Source organism: Myodes glareolus, chromosome 13 (genome assembly GCF_982192425.1).
Source record: "Myodes glareolus chromosome 13, mMyoGla1.1, whole genome shotgun sequence".
Classification (NCBI taxonomy): Eukaryota; Metazoa; Chordata; class Mammalia; order Rodentia; family Cricetidae; genus Myodes; species Myodes glareolus.
In genome coordinates this window covers 61,876,343-61,896,332 of record NC_142038.1, presented here as the reverse complement: position 1 = coordinate 61,896,332, position 19,990 = coordinate 61,876,343, and the positions used below count along the sequence as shown (strand labels likewise).

The window sequence follows — 19,990 nt, the reverse complement described above, 5'->3', positions numbered from 1 at the left end:
TAGTTCCAGGACAGGCTCCAAAGCTACAGAGAAATTTTAATGTCTCAAAATTTAAAAAAAAAAATTCTTAGACTACAATTAAAAGAAATATATCTTAACATAATAAAAACTATTTATGAGAAACCTGCATGTAGAAGCCAGTGTAACCTCATATGGAGAAATAGATGAAGCAATTCCATTGAAGTCAGAAGTGAGACAGGGCTGTCCCAATATCACTATTCATTTTCAATATGGTGCTCAAAGCCCTAACCAGAGCAATAAGGCAAACAAAGGAAGTTAAAAGGCTATAAATAGGAAAGAAGTCAAACATAAGAGATCCCAAAAATTTTACAAAAAAAAAAACTAGAAATTATCTGCAATTTCAGCAATGTGGCAGGATACAGAATCAACTCTGAACAAATCAATAGCTTTTTATGCACCAACAATGAGCTTGGAGAAAAAGGTATCATGGACATTCACAATAACCCATAGAGATATTAGTAGAGAAAATAAAATACCTAGAACTAAGCTTCACTAAAGGGGTGAAAGATCTCTGCAATGAAAACTTTAAGTTTCTAAAGAAAGAGATAAAAGACTAGAAAAGTGGAAAACCACCCCATGCTTGTGGATTGGTGGCATTGATATTGTGAAAATAACCATTCTACCAAAAGCCTTTAACAGATTCAGTGCAATTCCATCAAATTCCTCACGTCATTCTTCATAGAAATTGGAAAAAATCCAACTTCATATGGAATCAAAAAAATATTCTAAATGGCCAAAACGGTCCAGAGGGGGGGATGCTGGAGGGATTATCATTCATAATCTCAAAATATATTATAGAGCCATAGTAATAAAATTAATATAATTGTATAAAAAGATAGTTGTAGATCAGTGAAACAGTGAAGATCCTAACATGAGTATGAATTACTACAGCCATCTAATATTTGACAATGATGACAAAATTGTAAGCCACAGAACACATTTTCCTTTGGTGCTGGGAAAATCAAATGCCCATATGCAGAAGAGTGAAATTAGACCGGTGTCTATCACCTTGCACCATACTAACTCCAAATGGATCAAAGACCTAAATGTGAAACCATAGACACTGAAACTGCTAGGGATCTTAATGATACAGTTGTATGAAAGGGTTTTCAGAATAGAACCCCATTTGCCAATAATTGAGAAGTGAGATCTCATAAGACTAAAAAGTTCTGCAGCTAAAATAGCGCTTAAAGAAGGAGTTAATAGGATGGGAGAAAATCTTTGCCAACTATATGTGTGACAGAGAATTAATATCCAGAATATATAAAGAACTCCAAAAACAGAGATTAAAAACAAAACAAAAACCCCAACCAATTCAAAATATATTCCGGGAACCTGAAAAGATTGCTATCAAAAGAAAAAAATGACAAAGAAACACCTCAAAAAATGACGATTTCATCTTACCCCAGTCTGAATGGGGTTGTGAGGAAACTTTTGCGTCATTTTTATTCTCTGTGGAGAGCCCTTAAAAAGCTGAGAATAAATCTACCATATGACCCGGCTAGTGTGCTTCTTGGGCATATACCACACTACTCACAGTAATTAGGAATGGAAATAACCTGGGTGTCCTTCAACTGACAGACAAATAATGAACATGTGGTAAATATACACTGTGGACTACTATTCAATTACAGAGAAAAATTTACAGACAGAGACCATTAAAAAAAACCACAACCTATCAAAACACTGAAAACACGTGGATACATCTACTATACAACTCTTATTTCCAAAAGCCAGACAACGGAAGTTTTCTGTGAGATTCCATCTCCTAGAAATGTCAAAGGATTCTCACCAACTTGGCTCTAAACAAATCTTGAACAAAGATGTTACCAAAAGACATGCTAACATGGAAGGAAAAAAATAAGATGGGTCCCCAAGCCCTACATAAAATACTACAAAATGCTGCGAGTGGGAAAAACATTCTTTCTGAGGGAAGAGCCCCCAAATTGGTTATTCAATGCCAAGTGGTCAGCCTAAAATCACATACATATAGATAACATTAAATGACCTAGGCAGGTTTGTGTGTGAAGAAAGAAATGGGATGGAATGTGTAAAAATGATATAATTATATTTAAATTTCAAAAAATAAAAATATTTTTAAAACACTTATGTATGAACAATAGCAGCTCTATAAGAGTTCTGAATGGCTGTCCCCCCATTAATAAGAGAAAAATAAATTGTGCCTTAGCCATACAACAAAATACCATGCAGTGATAAAAAAAAAATGAATGTTCATTTACTGTAGGTGTAAATCAGTAAAGGTATAACTGATGAGCACAGAGCAGTGATGTTGACCAGAAAACATACAAGGAAGCTTGTGGGTGATAGAGGTGTTCAGGACCTGTATGATTGAAGGAAAGGACGAACTCCCACAAGTTGTTCTCTGGTCTCTCTGTGAGCATCATGGTAGCTTTGTGCTGGTGCACACCTGTGTGCGTGCATGTACAAACACTGAAATATGTTATGCAGGTTTTTAAACACCCACATACCACAGAAACAATTCAGAACTTTTTGTTAGTTTAAACCTTTGTTAAGTGAATTTGTGTTTGTTAATGGAGCAGCTCTAGAAAGAAAAACACATGTTTCATTCAGGTCTGTTGTTATTTGCATGGGTCCCAAAGGCATTAGATATCTTCAACTCTGCTAATAAAGTAGCTGAATTTTGCATTTAGAACCTTTTAGGAAGTTTGTTTTCTATGTCTTTTCTCATCTTCTCTTGGTAACATATGATTTGAGAAGTCTCTCTGGAGGCCAGGTTAGTCTGGAACCTGCTACAAGAGCCCCGACTGGCTTTGTGGTTCTTCTTTTTCCATTAAGTCCTAAGACACTTTTTTTTTCATAACTAGCCTATAACTCAACTTGAATTTTTCCAATAACAAAGCATGCAGTCAAAGCATGCTTATTGAGAATATAGTATGTGTAAGCACAAATGTTCCATACACAGATATATACATAGCCCTTTCTGTCAGAAGTTGTTGAATATCCATCATTTTTCAGCTCTTGTAAATTGGGGAGATGTTTATTTCTACTGCCAAAGATCTCAGAACTCTTTCATTCTGTCTAAATAACTATTTAAACTGTTCATGAATTAGTTCATTTAAAAAGATATGTAGATTCAACACACACACACACACACCCCAATGCCCTAAATCCTGCAAACCATAAATATCAACTTATATGGCTAAGTGGTCTTTATGAACAAAAGGACTTTGCATATGTGATTAAACTACGGATTTGAAGGTGAAGAAATCATCCTGGATTACCTGGACAGGTGTCCCCTATAGACCAAAAGGAGTAAGAAAGAAGTCAGAGCACAGGACACTATGATGTTGGAAGCAGAATCTGGAGTGATGCACTTTGAAGATGGAGGAGAGACTGCAAACCAAGGAATATATATGGTCACTAGGTGCTTTAAGAAACAAAAAGGAAATAGATTCTGTCTTCAGGGCTTCCAATAGGAACAAGCCCTACCAAAACCTGGATTTGAGCCCAGTGAGATAGATTTTTAATTTCTGACCTCCACAATCTTTGGAGAAAACATTTGTGTTGTCGTACACTGCCACATTTGTAGTAATTCACTATAATGGCAATATGAAATGAATGTAGTAATTGTAATTTATTAGTTTATTGTGAGAGGGATATTTCTGTCAACAACCTTGAGCAAATAAGCTCAGTGTGCAGATAATTGTCCAGGAAAAGTAAAAAAAAATACTTCAGTGGGTATGTTATTAGCAAGCTGTGTCTTTAACATATAGACACCTTTGTGCCCTTCTACAATGTCAGAATATATTGAGTGTTAATAGATTCACCTTAACCAAGTACTTATACGTTCCTTTGAAGTCATGACTATGGTAATGATACATCACACTTCAATCAATTACATATAGGTGCCAAAGTTAAAAATGAGTATATAAAAGCTAACAGGTAGTAAATCATTGGTACCAATCAGAGAGCCATTTCAGGTAGGCAGGTGCTCGGTTGAGGGAACTTGACAACTTTGAAGTTGGTGATGTCAGTGACGGTAGGATCAGGCTGAACCAAGTCAAGGTACAGTTGGAAGTGTGTCATCTGGCAATCTCCTAAGCAATGGCCAATGACAAGTGCCAAGATGGTGCACCATGGTGTGGGCTCGGGTGGTTCTGCTATGTTCAGATTTGTGGCTGCTGCTTTCATTGATTTGGTCTGTTCAATAAGCTTAAAGGTGGTATTTTTTAATAAGCATGAATAAGTCTATGCTTTATGATGTTAAGACAGATGACGATTATTTATGAACAATATGCCATTATTCTGTCTCAGTATTTGTACCCAGCCTTGAGTAACTTGTAACAAAGTAGCTGCTCAAGACACAATGAAATCTAGACAACATGATTTAAGATTCTTTCACTTGTTTGGTTAATAGTACTGTTTAGTACTATTAATGGCTTTCTGGACTTTTCTTGAATCCAGATAGGAAATGGCAAGAAAGTAGAGGAGTTTATGTAAATGAAAGAGTTTGTACATGAAAGCCAAAGGAAGAGGTAGGTGTGAGTGGATGTCATAAAGAATATTTCAAACCTCTTTCTCATTTGCTTAGTCTTCTCTTGGCTTATCTTTCAGTGGAGTCTATGTTGGCGACTGTGTTTTCTTCAGAGGTAGATGATCTGTGCCTTTCAGCCTTTGTTCTAAAACTTATACTCTGGCTTCCCAAAAGGAATCTACACAGCTAGTAATAATGCCACTTTGAAGAACCAATCTTTGTACTTAAGTAATTGGTACTTGGTGACTCTCATATGTTATGCCTAATATCTAAGTTTTGGCTATAGAATATTATCTGTCCTTGGAAGAATCTAGACTTTGTTGGATTAATTTTCAGAATTATACTCTTCCCTATCAATTTAATTTGATTAAAATTCTTCTGCATTAATTTTATTAATGTTTTGTTAATCCCAAGTATCCAACTTTACGAATAAGCTGCTTATCTTTGCTACACTCAGCATTTGCTTGATCCTAAACTATTTTAATCTAGGCAGGCTAGAATTTGGATATACCATGTTTATAAAAGGCACTGAGAGGAAAAGTCACTTACTTATAGTAAATCAAAGATATTCAGAGCTGAACTAGTACTCACTCAGTTTTCTGAGGCCGGTATAAACAGTTAGATTCCATAGTCTAGACTGGGAATTTTCAAATGCTGGTCCCATTTCAACATCAGCATCATCTGAAACCTTCCTATAGATGCAGGTGAGCTGACTCTTCTGAACAGAGTTAGAAACTGTGACTGAAACAAGCCTTTCAGGTAATTCTCATGCCCGCTCCAGTTTGAGAATAATTGATATAGATGAAGTTTCACTCTCCCACTAGAACAGGTTTACAACTAAAATGTTGGGAAAGCTTGCTCTTCACCTGGCAGCTTAGATTTACAACTGCTCCCTATCTGCCTGAGTTCTATTAGACTGTAATCACTTGAATGGTTTAATTGAAAAATCACTTATGTTTGTAGCTGAACTTAAAAATATTTAAATAATTGCTTTTTATTGAAATTATGTATGATGAAAGTAGTTTTATCTGTGTTCTCTAAAGGTATTTATAAAAATTCATCTAACAGTAGCTATTCAGAATAATATGAAATGTTTTACATCAAATCTTGTTCTCTATAATAGCTAATCAAAGAATATTTAAAGTGACTACATGAATTTCTTGACTCAATATTCAAAGATAGACATTTTTAGATATTAATGTTTAATGTGTTGACATCTTAAAGTTGAATTTATGTAACCTTAAGTACTTGCAACTCCTAAAACCACCAAAGATTTGCAAAAGAAACATGGAATAATGCTGGACCTTTCTTATCCTCCTATAGATTTGCTGAAATAAAGGTTGTTTGAAATTGATGTAGCTTTGTGGAATATTAGCAATGTAGATACTGTCATATTTAAGAAAAAGAAATACAAGTTTTGTTTTATTGAATATATATCACTGAAAAAGAAAAACCAGAAGTTGTTTTTCCCATGTTTCTTTTTAGATAACCAACAGGAAAAGTACTCACCAATCTGCATTGATGGACCTGGATGGTTCCTACCTGAGTGTAGCCAAACCACAAACCTACTGTCAGACCAAGGCAAGGCCTAAGTCAGCAAACCAGAACTCAGTTTCAGAATCCCATACGGCATTGAGAAATAATTCTTTTAAACCAATAACACTTCATCATCACAAAGAGGGTTTAGAGAGGGTGTCATCAGAAACCAGAACAGGTACTTCTGAATCTCTAGGGAGGAAACCAGTAGATGCAGCCCCAATAGAGAAAGTCCTATCTTCAGAAGAGTTGAAGATAAAGGAATATCCACACCTTTCACATACTCCATTAAGTCAGTACTGTGGTCATAAATGCTCTGAAAGTGAAGACTATGTTCGTGAGAACTATCAGCCTGCAAGCATGGCCCCTCAGTATTGTAAGGCACATATGGAATCATGTCATTGTGGGTTTTCCTGGGCATCTCTCATGCATGGTAGAGTGACATTGCAACCCAGTGAAACTGATGTAAAAAAGCAACACTCAGAAGATCGAAGGCAACAGTTGATGCTTCAGAAAATGGAACTAGAAATTGAAAAGGAACGCCTTCAGCATCTTCTGGCTCAACAAGAGACAAAGCTTCTCCTCAAACAGCAACAGCTGCACCAGTCCCGACTAGATTACAACTGGTGAGTCCTACCTCTTCTTTCTGCACTGAATGTAGGTTGGAGAATACAGTTTCAAACACTTGGTTTTTATGAACCTCAGTTCACAGAGGTTCTTCAGTTTCTTGGCTTATTGGAGTACACACCAACTACGACTACAAGTAAATTGCTGTTTTATACAGAGTGTGTGCATACAAGTATGTACATGGTGCTTGTGCCTTTAAGGACACATGTGGAGTCCAGATGAGGACTTCAGGTGTCTTCATCTGTCATTCTCTACTTTACTTCCTTTAGACAGAGTCTCTACTCAGTGAGAATCTCAGCATTTCTACTAGGCTGGATAGACACTGAACTTCTGGGCTCCACCTGCCTAACCATCCCCAGTACTAGGGTTACAAGCATATGTAATCATGCCTATCTAGGGATGTGAACTCAAGTCCTCTTCCTTGTACAGCAAGTTCTTTACCCACTGAACTATCTCCGAAGTTTCAGTGGTGACTTTTCTCAGACTTCAAAGCCATATGCTTTGCTATTTGTCACTATGAAAAGTTAATCTCTAAGTTAAGTCCTAATATTTCAGAGTGTAGAATCAGGTTGTAAAGCAGTGTGATTTGTTGTAATGTCTTTCTGCCATCATATAAAATATTTTATAACATGTGGTAATGTGTTAAGGACATTTATACAAGTACATGTGTGTTGATCATATTTGCTCTGTATCTTCCTTTTTATTATTTATTTTTATTGGAGCTGGGGCTCAATCCCAGGACCTTGTTCATGTTATGCTAATGTTCTGCCATTGAGATATATCCTCGCCCCCATTGTTCTTCTCTTAATAATTATCTCCTTAGAATACAGTTTCAAAAGTTGGATTGCTATTTTGATGTTACCTACTCTTCAGGGTGGTTTTATACTCAGATTCATAAAGTTTATTGTTTAATGTAAGAACACTATTTACTATAGTAAATGAGTGTTTATTTAAAATCCTAAAATGTGACATTCATATTCTTTAAAAACCAATGAATTACAGATTTTCCAAGGAAAAAGCTTCTGTCTCCTGCCTTGTTGCCATCCCCATCTATAGATTCTTATTAGATTTACTCATCTCTTTATAATTCTAGCTTAGGAAAAAGATGTAAGAAATAGGATTTTTGTGGAAAATTTGTATGTATATTTTTAATGATATTTTTAGTTTACACATATTCATAGTTAATTTTAAACTTTATTTTGAAACAATTATAGGTTCATGAGTCATTTTAAAAATATTACAGAGACATTCTATATGAGCTTCTCCAATGACTACATGTTACATAACTACACTTGTGAGTTATCATTGGTACAGTATATGTGATTATCTGCTGCCATTTTATTGCTGTCACCACCACAATGAAAAGACAGAGCTGTTTGTCACTACAAAGACTGCTGCATTGATGGAGTTGATGAACATTTTCTGATATCACTTTTTGAGCCCACCCATGTTCTTCTCTCAAATTTCAGACACAAATCTAGATTTTTGTTGTTGCTGTTGCTAAGGTCCCTGGGATCTAATCCTGGGAGCTACTGCTGCTTCTGTTTTCACTGTGTTGTTTTTCCTGTGCTTTAGTCAAGTGTCTGACTCTCCTTTCTTCCCTCTTAGTCTGTCATCAACATTAATCTAGTAAGGTTTGTTTTCTTTCCATTTTGCTGATGATATTCTTTTACTTATCTCAGGTGAGCATGTTTCCAAAGTACAGTTTCTGTCTGGTTTTTATTTATGTCTTCTATTTCTTTTTAGAAATTTATCGTTCTTATCATTTTTAGAACGATAGAGTAGGTTTACTGTTTAAAAGCTTTCTACTTCTTTGACTATATTGCTGACCCCCTTCCATGGTTTTGAAGTTTCTAGGTCACCAGTATTCTTAGTGTACAGACAAAAACAAAGTCATTGAAAAGTACATCCTTCCTTGGGACCCAACCTACTAATTGCCCACCTTTCTGTCATTGTTTTCTCTAAAGTCAGCAAGGAGATTCATAGGCATCATAACTGAGCTTTTTGTTGAAGCTTGCTGGAACTTTCTGATACCATCAATACCCTCAGGGAAGGGGCATTCAGGTCAACTCCAGCTCAAGGGCCTCTGGGCCCTATTAGGAACTTAACTTGAACCTCTGGGGGTCAATCAAGGGCAACAGCAGTGGACTCTGTTTTTGGAGTCTTTTAGACAGCCCTAACAACTCAAAAGATGGCTTCTCACCTTTCATTTCTTAAACTCTAAAAATTTCTGTCTTCTGGAAAATTCTACAGAAATAGTTTTCGCTCCCTCATGGATTCATTCTCTCTATCCTAATTTTCTTTTTAACCTAACTATTGGGTCCAAGGTTTATGCATTGATGGGGAGACAGACCACCAAAGTCTATTAAACCAGAATCAAGCTTTATTACAGAAAAAAACAGCCACTATGGGCTACACACAGCTTATAAGCTATCGTTGTGGAAACAGCCAGAGATCAGCTTCTGAACTTGTGGCAATGGGTGTTGGTTTTGGGCCTTCTCTTATAGTAAAATCAAGCACCAGGTGTGGGTCAAAGAACTTTTACAACCTTGAGGTCAGGCTTAAAGTTACATTACATTTTAAGTTGTACAACTTTTGGTTATAGGACGTTAGGATATTAACTTATGATGTTTGCAAAAGCCTGTGGCTGACACAGCTGCTTTTCACTGTCCCTGAAAGAATGTAAGGCAGAGAGTAGAGTCACATAGGGGACAGTTAAAAATTAATGAAATTCAAGCAGAGGATCACATAGAGCAATAGTTAGAAGCTAAGATTTGTCTGCAGTACCTGCCTAGCTGGGAAGCTGGGAGGCAGGAGACAATTGTTAGAAGTTTACCTCTGTACACAGTGGATGCCAGGATGTCTGCTGTTAAGGCAGAAAGCATTTGTTAAAGGCTAACAATGGCTGCCAGCTTTATTTTTCTTCCAAAATATGTTTGGGCTTACAATTTTATATTTCCATTTTCCTGGATGGGACCCTTTAGTTCTATATTCTATTCCTGAACTCTTCACTGATTGTTTATTTCCTGTATTCAGAATTATTGTCCTCAAATCATCATGTGATTTAGTCAGTTCCCTTGCATGGATGAGTATTCCTGTGTGAGGTTGCTGTCTGCAGTCTTAGAAAGTGCTCAGTGTTTTACACTAGGGTGTTTTCAGTCTTGTTGATCAGGACTTGTAAATATATACAAATCACGAAACAATGCCCAGTCGCAGTGCTGTCCATCTTCATCTTGCTGGTTTCTGGTGCCTTCGGCATCTGTTAAAGGTTTTTGTGGTTCTGTGAGCCTTGTCCATCACAATTCTGCCATTTCATTTGTTGTTTGTAGCTCTGACCATAAAATAAAATTCTCCCAGGTCAAGAAGTTAGAAGCTTCTAAGGAGGTTCCCAGATAAACTTAAGATACTGGAATAGAAGCTTTCTGAGACAGATTCTGCCTCTGTGACCCAAGCTAACCCAAACCTGTGTTTTCTTCTGCCTCCTCCCAAGTGCTAAGATTAGTTTTCACCACACCTGACTGCAGACAGTTTTAACTAGAGGAGGTTCTCTCTTCCTGCTTTTCTGCTATGGAAATCATCTGATCTACCAGGGTCAGCTGGGCCAGGCTAGGCCAGAAGTCAGGACTTGGGTTTATCTGTTCAGTCAGTGTCACAGTTCTCATTTCTAGACTGAAAGTTGGCATACTCTCTGTCCTGCATTTCAGAGTCATGCAGTGTTATCACTTAGGACTTATCTGAAAGTCTGCCCAATGGTGATGTAAACCAAAAATTTCTGTGGCGAATGTATTGTTCTTTTTAAAAATAATACCATGGTGGGATGTCCCAGGCAGCTCGCGGAGCAGCTACAAGTGGCAGCGCCATGTGGCCGGGGGAGTCAGGGTCCCGGGCCAGAGTCAGGCAGCTGGATGCGGTGGACGGCAGAGTAAATGGACATAAGGCTATACATAAAGCTAGACATTTATTACTTAAAGAAAGGAAAACATAGACAAACATAGAGAGAACAAAGACACACACACACACACACACACACACACACACACACGAGAGAGAAGATGGCTGAGGGGGAGGTCCAAAGTGGCTGGGGTGGGCGTGGTTAGTTCTTAAAGTGACAGCAGAAGACTAACAGAATGAACCCTCCTAACAGTGCCTTCATTTTACCACTTCTGTATTTTAAAACCTGGTTAAAATATTAGTTCCAGATTAGATGCTGCCAATCATTCTAGTTTGCAAAACTCTCTATGATTTGCAGTCATCTGTCTACCCATTTGCCCAATTTTTCCTAAGAAATGTTTTTTTTCCTGAAAATTTGTCTTAGTGCAACTCTTTCCATACACCATTCATAGCTTTTCTCAAGCTATGCTTTCTCCTCTGGTTTAAATATGTTTGCTTTCCTTTTCCAGTTATCTATGCCTTACTTAATTTCAGGTCTGGTTTCTTTGTCTCTAGCTCTTTAGGTTTTAGGATATATACAAAGGAGAACCATAATATATTTTGTCTACTGTAGTCTATAACTCAGCTCAGTTTTCATTGTGTTAGCAAAGTACTTGTTATTTCTGCCCAAAACTATGTGGGAGGTATACGTAGATGATTAAAACCTGGCCTCTTTCAGTGTGTTATGCAGACTCATACACTAATTTATATACTAATTTATAATATTAACAAGTATTTATCTTTACTGAATTTGTAATTTAAGTGGTCTGGTAACTCACTTCAATCAGTAATAAATTAATATTGGGTATGTACATTATTGTTCTTTAAAAAGAATATGATGATGGGATGCCCCGGGCAGCTCGCAGAGCAGCTGCTAGTCCGACAAGGATGACTGTGGGTCCCTGCAAGATCTCCAGGGTGGCAGTGCTTGCGGCCAGGGGAGTCAGGCGGGCGATTACGGCGGATAAAAGGCTCACAGGACATATTAAATAAACATAAGGGTAAACATTTATTACTTAAAAAGAAACAGAAAAACAGAGAGACAGAGATAGACAAATAAAAAGACATAAAGACATAGAGACAGAAACGTGTGTACACGACAAGAGACAAACACAGGAGAGAGAAAGATGGCGACGGGGGAGGTCAGAAGTGGCTGGGGTGGGCGTGGCTAGCTCTTAAAGTGACCGCAAAAGAATAACATATATGGCATTATTTATGTTGCTTAGGATATTTAGGAAATGTATTGAAAGACAATCTATAATTGAATACTAAATGAGTAGCATATAATTAAAGTAGTTAAAATAGTTCAGAGTTTGGAGATGAGACTTTCCCATTTAAGTGAATTTGGGAAAACATTAATGTTGTACCCAAGTCGCTGGGACCCCAAGAAGACCACTAAAGATAGACTCATCAAAATGCAAAAGCAAGATTTAATTATGCAAATTGTAATTTGGACCTCTTCTTGCACACCAACGCAGTGTGAGCCAGAGGAAGTATACCACATGCCACTGTTCTTAGGCAGGGTTTATAAAGGGGAAAAAACCCACAAATCTATTGTTTAGGACATAAAGGGTACAGGTGACTCTCTGGTTGGCTCCAGTCCAGGGGACTATCCACTCTGCTGATATCAATCTTGAGCAGCAGGGCTCCAGTCTAGGGAACTTGTTGTTCTGCTGACAATACCTTCAGCAGCTGGGCTCCAGTCTAGGGAACTTCCTGCTCTGCTGACAACCACCTTGGGGCCTAGGACAAAACAGAGTTGGTTTTGTCCCTTCAGTTAACACTTACTTAAATTCTGATTTATAATTGGTTCTGCCACCTTGAAATTACATACATAGTCAGTGCTTGCAGAAAGTCTTTCTTTGTGAGTCCTTTCTAAACTGGTTAAAGATTTATCCAGAATACAACTGATTGCAGTGTCATAAGCTCCTTTGGGATTAAGAATGCATTTGTAGTGAATAAAGTCTAAGCTATTCATAAATATTGTCTTTGTTTTTCCTCATTTATACTAAATATACTGTATACCTAGCTATGAGAACTGTACCACCTTTACCACTTAAAAGTGTTCCACCTTGGGTAAATTTTGTGCCTAGGCCTGCTACTCTTTCCTCTATAAAAACATATAATAAAGTTATTACTTCTGGGGTATTTATGAGGATTAACAAAATAATATATGTAAGAAATATTCCATAAGTGATTGCTACTGACTGCTGTTATTACAGTTTTTCTTACTCTTTTCTCATAATTACCTGATTTTAGCATTTGACACTTGTGTTCATTTGCATGTCACTACAAAATAATAATACTGTAAATTCTTTGTTTATTACCATAATTACAACTGAAAGAATGTCTTGTGATGGTGAAAATACCATGTTCATGGTTCTTTTACAAAACATTTCATAGTTTTTTTAAATAACTTTTGTTTGTTTTCTTGTTCTGTTTGGTTGGTTGGTTGCTTTGGTTTTTTGATACAGGATTTCTCTGTGTAACAGTTGTGGCTGTCATGGAATTTGTTTTGTGGACCAGACTGGCCTCGAACTCTCAGAGATCCACTTGCCTATTCCTGCCACATGTTGGTACTAAAGGTGTGCACTACCTCCTCCTTGATTTTTTTTCACAGTTAAAGAATATACTTGTACATGTAATCAGAACTCATTTTCTGAAAGCTGAAGGGATGGATGTTCAGCATCACATGTTTGTTATCAGTGATTGATCCCTAAATTCTAGGAAGGTTTTTGTATGGATATTTTCAACAGCCTTCCATTCTTAGTACATGTGAGTATGGTCTTAATCTCAGTAGATACCATGCCTTCTGTCTTGGGTTTTCTATTGTGATAAAACACTGTGAACAAAAGCGAGTTGGAGAGGAAAGGGTTTATTTCCAGGTAATAGTCCATCACTGAAGGAAGTCAGGGTAAGAATTAAGGAAGGAACCAAAGCAGAAGTTATGGAGGAACTCTGCATACTCATTTTCTCCCTGTGGTTTGCTCAGCCTTCTTACAGCACCAAGAACCACCAGCAGTGGAGGGAACTGGCCATAGTGAACTGAACATTTTCACATCAATCATTAATCAAGAAAGTGCCCATAGGCCAATCTGGTTGGGGCCATTCTCAGTAGAGGTTCCCTTTTCGCAAATGACTCTAGCCTATGTCAAGTTGACAAATTAACCAGGACACCTAGTTCTATTTTTGTCTGTGTCCCAAAGAAAATCAATTGTCACTGATCTCCCAACTCTTTGAAGTGTCACCATGAGAAGCTGGGTACCTCCTAAGTTTATGTTTTACAGTCAATAATACTTGAGAATTAAAAAAGTCTTTATTTTGACCATGATGACTTGAATGGCTTCTATTTAAAGTGTTTCCTCAAAAGGCCCATATGGCGTAGGCTCAGTCATAAAGTCCAGTGTTCAGAGATGGAGTTTAAGGGATATGATTGGCTCATAAGGGCTCTGGTCTAATCAAGTAATTGAGCCAATGGAATAATCCATTAACACATCAATGAGTTGATCTTTTCTGTTAAAGCTATTGATAATTCACAATTTCTGGCATTATTATGACTTGGTAAAATCTACAAGACAGACCTGTCAAATGTGTGCCTTTGATGGATATTTTCTGTCCCTCTCTGCTTCCAGGCTGACATGGGGAGAGCAGCTTTCCTCTGCTATGCTCTTCTGCCTCACTGCAGACCCACAGAAATAGAAATACAAACCATGAGTTTAATAAAACTTTCCCCCATTAATTTATTTACTTGTGTATTTTGTAACAGTAATGAAAATTGTGATAGTAATGTTGATTGTTGAGTTGACAGAATCGAGAATCACGTAAAACAAGCCTCCAGGCTTGTCTGTAAAGGCCTATCCTGGTTAGGTTGATTAAGGTAGGAAGACCTCACTCTGTGGGTCTTGAGTGGTTGTTTGAGCTCAGGTCCTAGATTACATGAAAAGGGAAAGTCTAGCTGAAGTCTAGCATTTATCTCCTCTGCCTCCTAACCACAAATACAATGTGGCCAGCTGCCTTAACCTCTTACTTTCAGGTCCTCTCTGTTGTGATGGACTACACCATCAAACTGGGAGCCAAATAAGCCTTTTCTCCCTCAGACTTTTTGGTCTAATGTTTTATCACAGCAACTGAAAAAAGTAACTAAGAGCAAAATAACTAACACAATGGGCAAAACACTCATATACAGTCTTGAGTTTTAAAATCATGTTCTCACCAGTTCACTTTTCCCACATGCTTCTATATGGAAAATCTAAAGTCTTGTAAACTGATGGGCTTACTTAATGTATATTTAGGACGTGTGTGTGTGTGTGTGTGTGTGTGTGTGTGTGTGTGTGTGTGTGTTGAGTCTGTCAGGCGCTTTGAGGTTAGACATTCTTAAATTTATTTTTACAGGTTAAGGACTCAAGCTCTATTTAAGTCCCAAGAACTGGTTGCTGATAAAGAGTTTCCTAAGCCCCAAGAACTCAATCTTGATGTGAATGGTAGTGACTCTGGACCAAGGTAAACCTGAGGGTGGGGGATGTTGAAAATACTAAGGATAAACATATTTAGAATGATTTGATAATCTGAAAATTGTTTTTACCTTTATTTTCATCATTAGCTTTTTTATTTTTCTTCTTTTTAACTTTTGATAATTATGGTATTTTTGAGGCACTGTCTCAACCGGCTCAGGCTGGTCTTGAACTCATTATCTGACCAAGATTGGCCTTGAACTTTTGATCCCCCTACCTCTTCTACTGAGACACACAGGTCATGTGTGTGAGCCACATGCTTGGTTGCTATTACTATTTTTGATCGCATAAACCTGCATAAATACATTCTCATTGTGAAATTTTTTTAAAGTTTTAAAAGAATAAAAATCATTCACAATCTTACCTCTCAGAAATAATCTTTAAGCCATTTTATTCATAATTATTGTATTCTATATTGAGTAATAAAGATTTTGCTTATACAGAATTTTATTTCCTGACCCTTTTCTGAAATCATTTAATACTGTGTAAAACTGTGTTAGTTTAGTCAGCAAATATTTATTGTGTAGCTCTGTGTGCCTCAATATTTCTTTATTAAGCTGTACTACATTTACTGCCATTTTAAAATCGATGCAGTTTGAATACTGATCTTTTTGTTATTCGTTTTTGTATGAAAAGTATCTTGACCTTGTCTTTCTGTGAATTATTGTAACATTAGTTCTCCTGTGCATGAGTTAGCCTTTTAAACACTTATTTTTGTACCAAGTGAACAGTGTGCTCTTACAGTTGGGAAACTTGCTTCAGTCCAAAGAAATGTACTTTTTGCAGTCTATATAGTCTATTCTTATGTGGTCTCTTCTGAAATTGAAATTCAGATGATGAATTTCTTAGAATCATCTTTCTTCTTTTTCCTCCTCTCCTATTTTTACTATTCATCTTTATCTTTCCCTCTAGCCCATAAGAATCTTGCTGAATTTTATCTTTCAGTGTTTCTGTTCAATTTTATTTTTGCTGTAATTTTTAATGTCAAAGAACCACTGTTCTTCAAATGTGCCTTTAAAAAATATTCTCCCATTCTTGTTTTATGTGTCATATTTCTTATAACTCTGAAGATGTTTGTAGTAGGTTTTGAAGCTGCTTCTGTTCCTGGTACTTTATTCTGTTTCTAACAAGTTCAAGTTTGTTTTTTCCGCAGATGTCTAGTAAGCCACTGCTATTTCTAAGCAAAAGCGGTAAAGAGCTATGAAAAGTTTTGGTGTGTGTCAGCAAAGTTTGTCAGCTCCTGAGTTCCCTATGGTTAGGTTAGAGCCATGAGGACTTCTACCTCTTTCTGCCCATATGTCTTTTCTCTTAGGTAGTCAGTTCTCCTAAGGATAAATTGTATGACTTGCTGGGAAAATTGGATGGGACCATTTTATGAGCTAGGCTGCTCTTAGTCAGGTTTTCATTGCTATAACAAATGCATTTTAAAAAACTCAAAAGATGAAAATATTATTTTTATTTGAGATATTTCAGTCTGTGATGAGTTAGCCTATTGTTTCTGAGTCTGTGGTGAGGCAGAGTATTGTAGTAGAGAACACTTGGAAGAAAAAAGTTGTTTACCTCAGTTTAGCAAGGAAACAGAGAAAAGGAGCCAACATTCCTATCCCATTCAATGGTTGATTTTCTCTGGGGCCTGCCGGTTGTGGGGTACCAGGCGGGGACAGAAAACACAAACAAGCAGGCCCAACATGTTACAGAATAGCACCCAACGTGGGGCATCCCCAGAGAAAATCAACCACACAATAGATCTCTATAAGTTATAATGCTGATTGGCCCATTGGGTCAGGCTTCTTACTGGCTAACTCTCACATCTTAATTAACCCATTTTTCTGATCTATTTTAGCCAGGTGGCTCAGTACCTTTTTCAGTGGGGCAGCTCACATCCTGCGGCTTTGGTGGTCTGGGCAGGAGTGAGAGGAATCAACTTCCTCCTCCCCAGAATTCTCCTGCTCTCCTTGCATCATTTCCACTTCCTGTCTGGTTTTCCCACCTACACCTCCTGCCTGGCCAATCAGCGTTTTATTTAAAACATGATTGACAGAATACAGACAATTCTCCCGCACCATTTCCCCCTCTTTTTTTTTTTTAAACAAACAAACAAAGGAAAATATCCATAGTCCAGTTTTTGGAAGTGTGGGCGTAGTATTCCAGGCTACTTCCTGCTGGTTGGGGGTGCTGATAATCTTATGGGGACCTAAAGAAAATTTAGAGTTATGATCAAGTCCTGACTGAAGTATCCTGTGAGTCTTGATCATCTCAGGCAGCGGTCTTGAACCTGTTCTGGGTGAAGAACTCAGACATCTGGGTCATCTGTTCCTACCGGAGATTGCTCAGGTGGTCTCCCTTGGTCAAAGATGATTTTTCTTAACTCTGAATAAATCCAGAGCCTCTCATTTTCTGTGGAAACAAAAGCAAAATCTCTTCTCCAAAGTAACATACCTTTTGACTTCAATTCTGAAGCCAAGGTATTTTCAAAATACCTATTTTGGGTTAATTCTGCAGCATTTATAAGCAAATATCTTTTAGTAACTGTTGCTCCTTCCTCAGCATTTAAACAATTCAAAGAGAGTATAATAGCATACAGTATCAAGATTCTCTGTGTATTTTCCATCTTTATGTGGCTTTATTTTAACCTCTATTTTTTTATTTTTATTTTTAACTTTTGGCTTTTTGAGACAGGTTCTCTGCATATCTTTGTCCTGGAATTCCCTCTATAGACCAGGCTATCCTTGAACTCCTAGGGATCCGTCTATCTCTGCCTCCCCAGTGCTGGGATTAAAGGTGTCTGCCATCACACCTTGAATTTACAGAGGTCTGTCTGCCTCTGCCTCCCAAGCCTTGGGATTAAAGGTGTGTACCACCATATCCAATTACTCTCTTTCTTTCAAGGACTTTAAATCATTTAGAGGTTTTTTTTTTTTAATTTCTCTTTACTGTATCTCTCTCTCTCTTTCTGACCACATGGGTCTTTAATTTGCTAAGGAATATGGAGAAAACAACACTCAAAAGCTCCTATGGCGTTTCAAGGTCCTTGCCAGGAAGCAAACTGCAACAATGTTTTCATAGTCAGAACGGCCTGCTTGAAAGAGTCAGAGTTTTCCCCGGCCCAGAAAGCCGGCATTTTAAAACAGCACAGCTTTTTTCCTGCTATGGCTGAAAAGCAAAATGTTTTACTCTAGTCTTTCCCAAGCTTTTTCAGGCTTTTTGTGGATTCAGTTATCCACGTTGGGTGCCATTCTGTAACATGAGGGCCAGCTTGTTTGTGTTTTCTGTGCCTCCCAGTACCCCACAGCTGTTTAGTCCCAGAGAAAATCAGCCACAATTCAAGAGTATGTCCCCCAGTTGTATGACAGTTGCAGACTGTAGGGCCACTGGTAATGAGACCAGAATTTATTCTTACTGCTTGTACTGACTTTTTTGGAACCCATTCTCTTTGGAGGGATACATTGCTCAGCCTAGATATAATGTACAGGATCTTGGTCCTGCCTCAAAGCAATGTGCTAGACATTCTGACTCCCCCTGGGAAGCCTTACCCACTCTGAGTGAGCATGGGATGGGGCAGGGAGGTGGAAGGAGTGAGAAACAGGCTTGGTTTGTAAAATGAGAAAAGATGGGGGTTTTTAATAAATAAATAAATTTAAGAAGAAAAGGAAAAGAGTGTGTCCACAGTGTTGTGTTCATGGCTCATCTAAATGTACCACCAGCAACCAGAAATTCCCCCAGAACACTTAAGATCTGAATTATACCAGCTGGCTATGTGAGGAGCTCTGTGAAGGAAGAAGAGGCCCTTTAAACTATTCGTCTTTCTAACCCTAACTGTGCTTCAGACTCCCAAGTCTAGGATCATTCTTACATGTACATGTGTTCATGTGTGGGACTCCATGCGAAGGCCAGAGGACCACCTTGGGCTTATCATTCCTCGTTAATATAATATTTTTATTAACACTTTGAAAATGTCATGCAATACATTTTAATCATATTCACGCTCCACTTCTCCCCCTAACGTCTTCGGTGGTCAGTGAGCCTCACCTATCTCCGCTTCCCCAGTGCTGGAATTGCAAGCTTTGACACCTATCTGGGTAACATCTTTTATTTGCTTCTTTGTTTGTTTATGCTTTTTGCTTTTTACATGGGTGCTAAAGATCAAACCCAGCAATCGTTTAACCCACCAAACCATCTCCCCATGAGCAGTCACTTTCCCAACTTTCTGAAGGCACAGCTCCCATCTCCACCACTAGATGGAGACAGAGAGCCAAGGGCAGCTTGGTGTTCAGGCTCAGGCCACTTTCAGCCAGCTGATTTTCTGGGGAGGTTGGGTTGCTTGTTTGTGATTTTGCTGCTTTCCTATCTGCCCTAAGGCTTTGAGGACTTCTCTGGCAAGAGTCAGCCCTTTTCTTTCCCCACCCATAGCAGTTTTTGATTTTGTTTTCCTAGTTTGCTAATTGAATTCAACTCATATATGCTTTTCAGACTTCTGAACTTTGTGACATTTTTTGCCTATTGTCACATTTCTATAGCTTGATGGGCTTCTATCCTTCTCATTCTTTTACTGTTCTTTCAGAGAAACTTTAGAAAGGTACAGAGTTATGTTTTCAATCAGGTGAGCTAATTAGCTTTCTAATGTTGATTTTAATATTTAAACAACATTTGGAAATTTAATAAACAGAATCCTATGTAATTAGCAACTTTCCAATATTCAAATAAGATGAACATATATCTATTAACACTTTGTATTTCTTCTTTGTAGAATTTTCATTCCCTGATAGTTTTCTTTGAGGGGACATTGCCATTTTTAGTTGCTATGTAAAAATTTTGTTACTTTCTTTAGAGGGAGGCACAGGGTCTCACT

General features: G+C 37.7%; 1 protein-coding gene across 4 annotated transcripts in view; it reads left to right on the top strand.

Annotated features, from left to right (window-relative positions):
- Kiaa1328 (KIAA1328 ortholog) overlaps positions 1 to 19,990 on the top strand; it is a 300,949-nt gene that overhangs the window by 181,407 nt on the left and 99,552 nt on the right. For 3 of the 4 annotated variants that reach the window (XM_048442598.3, XM_085700040.2, XM_085700039.2), the window contains 2 exons: positions 6,023 to 6,699; positions 15,023 to 15,130. In XM_048442598.3, the coding sequence (XP_048298555.3) occupies positions 6,023 to 6,699; positions 15,023 to 15,130 (785 nt within the window). The remainder of the gene's footprint in view (positions 1 to 6,022; positions 6,700 to 15,022; positions 15,131 to 19,990) is intronic. The other variant, XM_048442599.3, reaches the window with a different exon arrangement.